The 10,312-nt window shown below is 40.3% G+C and overlaps 1 protein-coding gene across 1 annotated transcript in view; it reads left to right on the forward strand.

Annotated features, from left to right (window-relative positions):
• The first annotated feature begins 37 nt into the window (after positions 1-37).
• Positions 38-10,312, forward strand: part of ATP5C1 (ATP synthase, H+ transporting, mitochondrial F1 complex, gamma polypeptide 1) — a 19,342-nt gene continuing 9,067 nt past the window's right edge. Inside the window, exons 1-2 of the mRNA XM_012642177.1 lie at positions 38-195; positions 8,649-8,683. Coding sequence (XP_012497631.1) covers positions 140-195; positions 8,649-8,683 — 91 coding nt within the window. The 5' untranslated portion in view covers positions 38-139. The remainder of the gene's footprint in view (positions 196-8,648; positions 8,684-10,312) is intronic.

Below are 10,312 nucleotides of genomic sequence, written 5' to 3' on the forward strand. Positions count from 1 at the left end.
ACGCTCGCGAGACTTCACTCGGTTTGGCGTGGGGAAGCGAGACTGAAGAAGAAAGCGAAGTGGGAGGAGCGCGTCGGGAAGCCTCTGCGCATACGCTGTGAGGCCTGTCTAAGCGACCTTCAGCAGGGCTGGTACCACCATGTTCTCTCGGGCGGGCGTCGCGGGGGTCTCGGCCTGGGCCTTGCAGCCGCAATGGTACGGCGGGTTGCGGGCGGAGCGGGAGGACTGAGAGGCAAGGAAGGGCTCGGTCGGATGGGGTGGAGGAGCGGGCAGGGCACGCGGGGCAGGACCGGGGCGGCGGGCCCGGGGGAGGCCGCTCGCCCCGCCGAGGCCCCGGGCAGCCGGGATGCGGGAAGCGGCTCCGAGCCCGGAAGGGCGCGCGCCGGGGCCGGGGCCGGCTCTGGCGGAACAAGGTGACGCCACGTCCCCTGCGGCTGGAGGGGTGATCTGGGCCCTGGAGACTGCGACCTTAGGCCGAATTCATGCCAAGGCGGCCTTGGATTCATTCAGCCAATAAATTATTTCTTCCTGAGCTTCAGCTGCGAGCCAGGCTCCAGATCTCGGGGAGTCTTCAGCACGGCCCGCGAGGTGGCGGGGGGACCTGAGAAAAAGCCTAGCGGAAGGTTCCGTTGTGCTTTATGTCCTTGAGGCGAACAAAATGAGTGCCCTCATGCGCCGATGGTGGTCTTGGTGCAGAAGGGACCTTAGAGATCTGTTAGCGGAGACAGGAAAGACACCTGGCGCTATCTCGAAGTCATTTAGCTGGAAGCAGTAACCCTGCAAGGTCATGAAATTGTCCCAAGGTCCTGAGGAGGAGAGAGAGGCTTTAAGTGGCCTTTATTAACTGCCACGCGGTTAAAGGGTGCCACAAGTTTTGAGAATTTTAAGCATTAGTTGGGGGTTGGGGGAAAGATGTATATTAAAGGGCCTAGGAATGGGCAGATAAAAGTTGGTTTGTGAATGGTACTGTATCATAGGATGACATGTTTTGAAGCTTGACAGTATGGAAGAATTTCACACAGGGTCGTAAGGGGATTATTGTCTGTAGGCTGTGTTCTAGCACTTGCCTGGTTTTACAGTATGGAGGATTTCTAAGAAGCTACAGAACCAAAGTAGATTTTTGTATCCTAATTCACGTGAAGGGACTTTAAAACATTAATTGAAATAGATGCGTTTTTCAGTAAGCAAAGAATTTATAGCAATATACAAGATTTTCAGTGTACTGATACTTCAATCTGATGTGAATTAGCTACATAAAATTCTTGGTGGATTGGCCTTCAAAGTCTTTTTTTTTTTTTAAATATTGAAAAAGAATATTCGTGGCAATTAAGTCACTTTGTAGTCGAACTCTCCATTGTGCAGGTTGTCCCATTTGTTAACCACTCAGCAGACATTTATTTGCTGGGTGCCTGCCCTGCACCATTTGATGCTATGGAAAGTGCTAAAATGTGGTGGTGGACAAATAGATACCGTGTCAGCTTCCTGGGACAGTTTTTGGCATGCAGTGGTGCTCAGCAGACATCAGCTCTCCTGTCCTTCCCCTCTTGCTTTGCATTAATACCATCTATCACTATTTTTATGTTTTTATAGAGACAGGGTCTTGCTGTGTTGCCCAGGCTGGTCTCACACTCCTGGGTGCACGTGATCCTCCCCCCTCAGTCTCCCAAAGTGCTGGGATTACAGGCATAAGCCCAGCCTGTCAGTATTTTTAGAACCTTAAGTATTATCCAAGTTGATCTTTAAAAAGCGGAAGCGTTTCTAAAACAAAGACAAATCATTTTACATAAAATTTTAGAAATATCTTTTTACAAAAACACCTGTAAGACAATTTGAAGATCTTTTAGTAAAGGATCGTTTTAAATAAGAGCTCTCAGTCTGAGATAACTGCTGTTAGGAACCTAAATTGGAACCTTAATCAGCAGATAAAGGTCATAGTCCTGACCTTCATCCCATTGGAATACTGGGGTTAAGTGGTCAAACATCAGTGTTCCACTATGGAAAGCATATTCTGCCCCCTTTTCACGTATTCCATCACTGTTGGTGCTTCATGTGTTTTCCACCTTTTCTGCCCTTTCTCTTCCCATTAATTATAACTGCCTTTTGAATTCAGACGTTAAAACCATCTTAATGTTTCACACTCCGCAGAATTAGTTTGGAAGGGGAGAAAACTACCTTTGCCTTCGCTGAACCACGAAGAGGCATTTCTGTGGTTCTGTTTTGATTATTGAAAGCTTTTAAAAGTGCAGTCTGTTAACGTTATTGTTCTTTTTTAGGGAGTTTTGCATACTAATAAAGTAAACATTAGTCTTAATTAAAATCATGGTGAAGTTATTTTAGTCGTTGTTTAGGGTATCAGCAAAATGCCCTAACTTTTTGGAAGTTAAACCTGTTCTTTTTAAAAGTTGCATTTAAGAAAATGGAAATTAAACATTTGAGAAAAAGAGTCCCTGATTTTACTATCTTCAAATCTGGGGAAAACGCATTTCTATTTCCTTAATGTGCACTATAACCATTACATCAATGGTTATGAATTAAACAATATACACTGAAGAGAGATGGCATTTCAGTAAAGGCAGGTTGTCATCTGAAACCATGAGAGCAGATATTTACTGGTAAATTACAAAGTAAGGCGGTAGAGTGTGGTTCCGTGTAATAAGAGTTGGACTCTGATGCCAACTGCCTGAGTTTTGGGATTCGAATCCTAATCGCCACTTACTGGCTGTGTGACTGTGGGCAAGTTACTTAGTGTCTGTACCACTGGTTCCATATCCTTTAAATCAGCGGTCCCCAACCTTTCTGGCACTAGGGTCCGGTTTCATGGAAGACAGTTTTTCTGCAGACGGTAGGGATGGGTTGGAGGGGTATGGAGCTCTGCGGCCTGGGGATTGGGGACCACAGCTTTAAATGGAGGTAATGAGAGTATACAATTCGTTGGGTTAGTGTGAGAGTTAAAGGAGTATTTGCAAAGAACCTAGAACAGTAGGAGAAATGCCTGGTATGGATCCAAATACTATATATCAATTGAAAAATAAAAGCGAGTTTATAAATACAGTTACTACATAAATATAATGTAAGGAGGTTTATTATACTTGCCAAAGGAGGACTAGAAGATACAGTCGTGGGTGTGGGTTGGAGAAGTGTGAGGGAGATGTTTCTTGGAGGGGCAGGTGATGGACTTCTACACATTCGGTATCAGAATTAGATGGACTTCATGATTTTGACTCCCTTCCCCATTGCTGTCAGCTCTTGTAGCAATGCTGTACGGTCACGGTAGGTAATGGTAATCCACAACCTGTTTGATTTTTCCACTGCTGAATGTATGCATTTCACGTTTCTCAGTCTCCTGAGGATTTCTCGGGACATGGTGCAGTGATTCAGAGCATTATCTTCTCATTTGCCAAAATAGTATATTCAGTAAAGCAAGCCATCCCTAAAGAGAGTTCGATTAGCTCATGCCTTTGCTGTACTCAAATGGTACTTTAAAAATAAAGTAGTAACATAAACATCTTTAGAGCTAAATGAAAGCTACACACGAGAACTTCAAAACTCGTGAAATTAGGGCATGCGTACAGCATAAAGAATCACAGAAGGTGCTTCCTCTTCGTACCTCTCACTTGGAGTACTTATGGAAGCCCAAACATTCTGTGTTCGTCCACATATGGTATGCAAATCAAATTCGTTCCATATGGTATTCTCTGACTAGAAACTGGTGTCAGTTAAATTGAAGTGTCTGCCTAAAACCATAACATCCAAATGTCATTTGTTATAGCTGATAAATTTAGAGTGTTCTAGGGGGAAAGTCATTACTATACTGAAAAAGGAAAGTTGGCCAAAAAATCATGTTACTTTTCAAGTGCCATTATGAGAAATTGTTACTAGAACAGTCATTATGTCAGATAGTCTACACTCTGAAATAGCAGCGCTTGTCAGTATTTGCCAACTTTTATCTTTTCCTTTAGTAGATCCATTCTTAAAACCAAACCTAATGTTTTCCAAATAGTCCCCTTCCTCTTATTTTCTTTATTTTTCTTTATGGCTGAGTGTTACTAGTATTGAGCTGGATAATTAAGAGGTTTTTTTTTTAAATTAACTGTTTTGGTTATGACCTTCCAGACTTTTTTTTTTTTTTTTTTTAACTGCAGCCTCAAACTCCTGGGCTCAAGTGATCCTCCTGCCTCGATCACCTGACTAGCTAGGACTACAGGTACATGCCACTACGTATATGCCTGGCCAAATTTTTTTTTTATATAGAGATGGGGTCTTGCTATGTTGCCCAGGCTGGTCTTCAACTCCTGGGCTCAAGCAGTCCTCCCACTTCAGGCTCCCAAAGTGCTGGGATCACAGGCATGAGCCACAGTGCCCAGCCCCAGACTTATTTTTATGTACATAAACACATACCACAAAAATGAGAACATACAACATGTATCATTTAATAACCTGCATTTTTAAAATTATAATTAATAGACTACTTTTTATAGAAAAATTGAGCATTTAGTACTGAGAGTGCCATATATACCCATTTGCCACTGTAGACAGTTTGCCCTATTATTAACATCTTGCATTAGAGTAGTATATATGCTACAATTAATGAATTATATTGCTACTTTTTTTTTTAAGAGAGGAGGTGAGGTCTCCCAGGCTAAAGTGTAGTGACACGATCATAGCTCACTGCAGCCTCAAACTCTTGGGCTCAAGTGATCCTCCTGCCTCAGCCTCCCAAGTAGCTGGAACTACAGGCACCTGCTACCATGGCTGGTCTTGGTACATTATAAACTAGAGTCCATAGTTTCGTTAAGTTTCCCTCTTTTTATTACACAGTTCTGTGGGTTTTGACAAATCCATAATGACATGTATCCACCATTACAATATCATACTGGATAACTTCGCTGCTCCAAAAAGCTCTCCTCTACTCTCCCCAAAGCTCTAACAACCACTAGTCTCTTTACTGTTGCTATAGTCTTTTCCGGCTTGTCTATAGTTAGGATCATAGAGTAGATGGTCTTTTTCCCAGTGCCTTCTTTCATTTAGCAATGTACTTAAGGTTTCTCCATGTCTTTTTATGGCTTGATAGCTCATGTGTTTTTTTGCTGAATAATACTCCATTGTATGGATGTAGGATAGTTAGGTTATCTGTTTATTCACGTTGAAGGACGTCCTGGTTGCTTCCAGTTTTTGGCAGTTGTGAATAGAGCTGTTTTAAACACTCGTGTGTAGGTTTTGTGTGGACATAAGTTTTAAGCTCAGTTGGGTAAATACCTAGGAACGTGATTGCTGGGTCACATGTTAAGACTGTGTTTAGTGTTGTAAGAACCTGCCAAAACATCTTCCAGAGTTGGAAACTGAAGGTTTCCACCTTCGATTTCGCATCCCTGCCAGCAGTCAATGAGAGTTCTTTTTGCTCCACATCCTCATCGTCATTTGGTGGTATCAGTTTTTTGGATTTTATCCATTCTCGTAGGTGTGTGGTGGTATCTTACTGTTTTAATTTGGGTTCTTTAATGACATGATACTGAGCATCATTTTATGTGCTTACTTGCCATCTGTTCATCTTCTTTGGTGAGGTGTCCAGATCTTTCGCCCGTGTTTTATTTGAGTTATTACTGTTGCATTTTAAGAGTTGTACATTTTAAATACAAGTCCTTTATGAGAGATGTGTTTTGAAAATATTTTCTTCCTGTCTATGGCTTGTCTTTTCATTTCTCTTAACATTGTTTTCCACAGAATGGAACTTTTAAATTTCCAACTTATCGGTTTTTTCTGTCATGGGTCATACATTTGGTGTCATTTCTACAAACTCGTCGCAAAACCTGAGGCACCCAGATTTTCTCCTCTAGTATTTTGTAGAAGTTTTATAGTTTTGCATTTTACATTTAGATCTGTGATCCATTTTGAGTTAATTTTTGTGAAAGATGTAAAGTCATTGTCTAGATTAATATTTTTGCATATGGGTCTTCAATTCTTCTGGTACCATTCGTTAAAAAGGGTATCCTTTCTTCATTGAATTGTTCCTGCTCCTTTGTCAAAGCTCAATTGACGATATTGTGTGGGTCTGTTTATGGGCTATTACTGTAACTTTATAGTAGATCTTGAAGTCGGGTGGTGTCAGTCCTCAACTTTGTTGTTCTTTTTCAATATTGTTTGGCTATTCTGGGTCTTTTGCCTTTCCATATAAACTTTAAAATCAGTTTATTGACATCCACAAAGTAACTTGCTGAGATTTTGATTGGAATTGTGTTGAATCTGTAGATCAAGTTGAGAGGAATTGACTGACATCTTAGCAACATTGAGTCTTCTACCCGTGAATATAGAATCTCTCTTCATTTATTTAGATCTTTGACTTCTTTCATCAGAGTTTTGTAGTTTTCCTTATATAGATCTTGTATTTATACCTCTTTTTTTAGTGCTTTGTTAAAATTGTAAGATACATGTAATATAAAATTTATTATTTTAAGCATACAATTCTATGGATTTTTTTTTTTAACTTTTAAGCTCCAGTTGTTCATAGCTGGTACATAGGAAAGCAGTTAGCTTTTATATGCATTAACTTTATATCCTGCAACCTTGCCGTAATTGCTTATTGGTTCTAGGAGGGTTGTTTTTGTTTTTATTTTTATTCTTTGGGATTGTCTACATAGATAATCATGTCATCTATGAACAAAAATAGTTTTATTTCTTCCCTCCTAATCTATATGCCTCTTACTTCCTTTTGTTGTCTTAATTGCATTAGCTAGGACTTCCAGTATGTTGTGGAGTAAGAGTGATGAGAGGGGACATCCTTGTCTCGTTCCCAGTCTCAGGAGAAAGCTGCTGGTTTCTCACCATTAAATCACAGGTTTTTTTGTACATTTTTTTTTATCAAGTTGAGGAAGTTTTTCCTTATTCCTAGTTTACTGAGAGACCTTATCGTGAATCGGTGTTAGATTAATATTGAACTACCTTTGCATACCTGGAATAAATCTTACTTAGTCGTGGTATATAATTCTTTTTAATATTAATACATTGTTGGATTCAATTTGCCAATGCATTGTTGGGGATTTTTGCATCTATGCCCACAAGGAATATTAGTCACCATCCACTGAGGTCATTAAATTAGAAACCTTAAAGCATTCTTATTGTTTTCCTTTCCACTAAAAATTTACTCTCAAATCAATCTCTTGTTGCTTTGCCAACATCCATCCAGGTTCTCGCTGTCTCCTCTCTGAGAGCTGCAGCAGCCCGCGTCTCCATGTCTTCAGTGTTCATCAATATTCCAACCTCATTTTATGCTTGTCACCGCCATCTGAGATTCTCTGCTGAAACACTAACCTGATTTGTGGGCTTATAATCATTCATTGTTTGCCTGCTACCTACAAAGTAATATTTAAACTGATTTACTTCTTAATGTTTAAGTATAAAGGGATATTTAATGCCCAGCCCACGTCTCCAGCTTCCCCTTCTGCCGTTCCTCACTGTTCCCTGAACATGACATCATCTTTGAAAACTACATCCCGTTCCTGGGTATGGCCTCCGTTTGCCCTCCTTTATGCTCAAATTTACTGATTCTTCAATTCTCCCACGTAGCTTTGCCTGCCAACACAGGTACTCTGTGTGGATTCGAAGGCGAAGGGATAATTTAATGTTTTAACAAATCTTCCCTGCTAGGGCAGGGGCTCTCTCATTCATCTTTCACTGACATTTAAGTCTGATCATTTTGACTTTTGTGCATTTGCATGTTAATTATGAGATAATAATATGCTTCTTGTGGTCAGAGACCATGTCCTATTCACCAATGCCTGAAACATAGAAGCTGCTTAGTAGATGTTTATTGAATTGAATTGAAAAAGTGAAAAATCAGTTCAAATAAACTCCGCTTTCACACGTGTGGCCATGTCAGACTGTATCCTTGACTCTAAGTATTATTTGAAAAGGTCGCTGTGAACTAAGGAAGGCAAGGGATGCTTTTTAGAGGTGGCTGACCTTGATTGGAACTGTGGTTGGACAGCCTCCCAAGGGGAAGGCCTTTGCTGTTATGGAAGGGGTACAGGTAGGACATGGAGGGGGAACTGGAGCATTTATGAATGCAGTTGTGGTTCGTGTGAGAGGAACATGTTAGAGCGAGGCCAGATAAAACGCCTTTGATACAGGGTTTGGTATTAGTATTAAGAAATTTAAATATATAGACGAGTCTGTTCCTATACGTTCAGAGTCCTGTATTTGATAGATTGTTTCTTTTCTTTTTTTTTTTTTTTTTTTTTTTTTGAGACAGAGTCTGGCTCTGTTGCCCAGGCTAGAGTGCCGTGGTGTCAGCCTAGCTCACAGCAACCTCAAACTCCTGGGCTCAAGCGATCCTCCTGTCCTTCAGCCTCCCAAGTAGCTGGGACTACACGCATGCACCACTATGCCCGGCTAATTTTTTCTATATATTTTTAGTTGTCCAGCTACTTTCTTTGTATTTTTAGTAGAGACGGGGTCTCGCTCTTGCTCAGGCTGGTCTTGAACTGCTGACCTTGAGCGATCCACCCGCCTCGGCCTCCCAGAGTGCTAGGATTACAGGCGTGAGCCACCGTGCCCGGCCGATAGATTGTTTCTTTATGGGGTATTGTTTAAGTGAATATGTTAACTCTGAAAGTTTTTTTCTTACGTTATGTTCTTGAAACCTTTATTCTCAGGGTCCAAGTTCGAAATATGGCAACTTTGAAAGATAGTAAGTATGTTATTTGTTTCAATATGTGAATTAAGAAACACTAAATTTTGCCAAATAAATACTTAAAAATATACTACTTTGGCCCATTATATATGTATATATTTGGTCAAAACTGACTGAATGTATCTACTTTGTATGTGTGACATTGAACTTGTTTCGGAAAAGACCAGCAGGAGGTGGCACAGGAGAAAGTTGTGTTCTGATTCTGTTATCTGTGGAATGATAATGCTATAACTATTAGGTCATTAAATATGAAATGTCTGATTTCAAATTAGAAGTTAAGTTTATTATATCTCAAACAAGAAGCAGTACAGTTAGTCAAAGTATGTACCTAAACTGTCAACACAGTTAAGCCACCCTAACATTAGCTTGCTTGTGCCAGCAGCGAAGAAGCCTGGAGAGCGAGTGGCGATGAAATTGCAAAAGGCGTTTTCCACAGTTGGTTGAGAATTGAATATTTTTCCCTGGAAGAAGTGGTAGTCAATTGGTGCAAGGTCTGGTGAATATGGTGGATGATAGAGTTTCCAAGTCCAGCTTCTGTGGCTTGAGCAGTGTTGTTTTTTGCAACATGTGGTATTACAAGAGGACTGACCTGTCTCTGTTGACCAGTCTCAGCTACTTCATTGCAAACATCCTCATCATTTCATCCAACTGGTTGCAGTAGTCACCCATTGTCATAGATTGACCAGGTTTCATGAAGCCGTAGTGGGTAATACCAGCACCGGACCACCAGGCACTATTAGCTTTTTTTGATGAATATTCAGTTATGGACTGCGTTTTGGCACTTCATCTGTATCCAACCATTGTGCCAAACGATCGCAATTGTCAGACAGCATCCATTTATCATCACATATAACGATATGGTGTAGAAATGGCTCACCTTTATGTTGTGACAGCAAAAAAGGCAAGCTTCGAGACAATTTCTCTTCTGACGCTCTTTTAATTCATATGATACCCATCTATGCAGCTTCTTTACCTTGCAGATTTGTTTCACATGGTCCAATGTTGTTGGAATGGTAACGTCAAACCTTGCTGCTAATTCACGAGTAGGTTGAGATGGATTCACTTCAGCTACAGCTTTCAGCTCGTCATTATGCACTTTGGTCTCAGGTTGCCCAGGTGGCTTATTTTCAAGATCAAAATCACCAGAACAGAATTTCTCAAACCGTTGACATACTGTGCATTCATTAGTCATATCCTTCCCAAACACTTCGATGACATTTCAAGCTGTCTGTGCTGCATTGGTTCCACGATGGAACTCATATTCAAAAATAATGTTAATTTTTTACTTATCCATGGTTTCACAAAAATTGCTCCAAAAAAATTGAAAGGTAATCATGAACCAAAATGTGCATTTGAAAGAATGAGATGTACCTTCACAATAAAAAAAAAAATGTGTCAAAGTGAAATGTCAGCAATATCAACTGTCAATCATAGTACTTAAGGAAATTGGACATTCCATACTTAATAACCTAAGAGAAAAAGATTATATGTATATAAAAATAACGTAATGGAATATGTGGTTAAGGCCACATATTTCAATACATTTAATGTTTTGAATGTAAAATATACTGTTCTATTGCCATTGCTTGTTTTAAGTAACAGCTAGTCTTGCCCTTTTCTTTTTTT

This window comes from Propithecus coquereli, unplaced genomic scaffold (genome assembly GCF_000956105.1).
Source record: "Propithecus coquereli isolate 6110/MARCELLA unplaced genomic scaffold, Pcoq_1.0 Scaffold177, whole genome shotgun sequence".
NCBI lineage: Eukaryota > Metazoa > Chordata > Mammalia > Primates > Indriidae > Propithecus > Propithecus coquereli.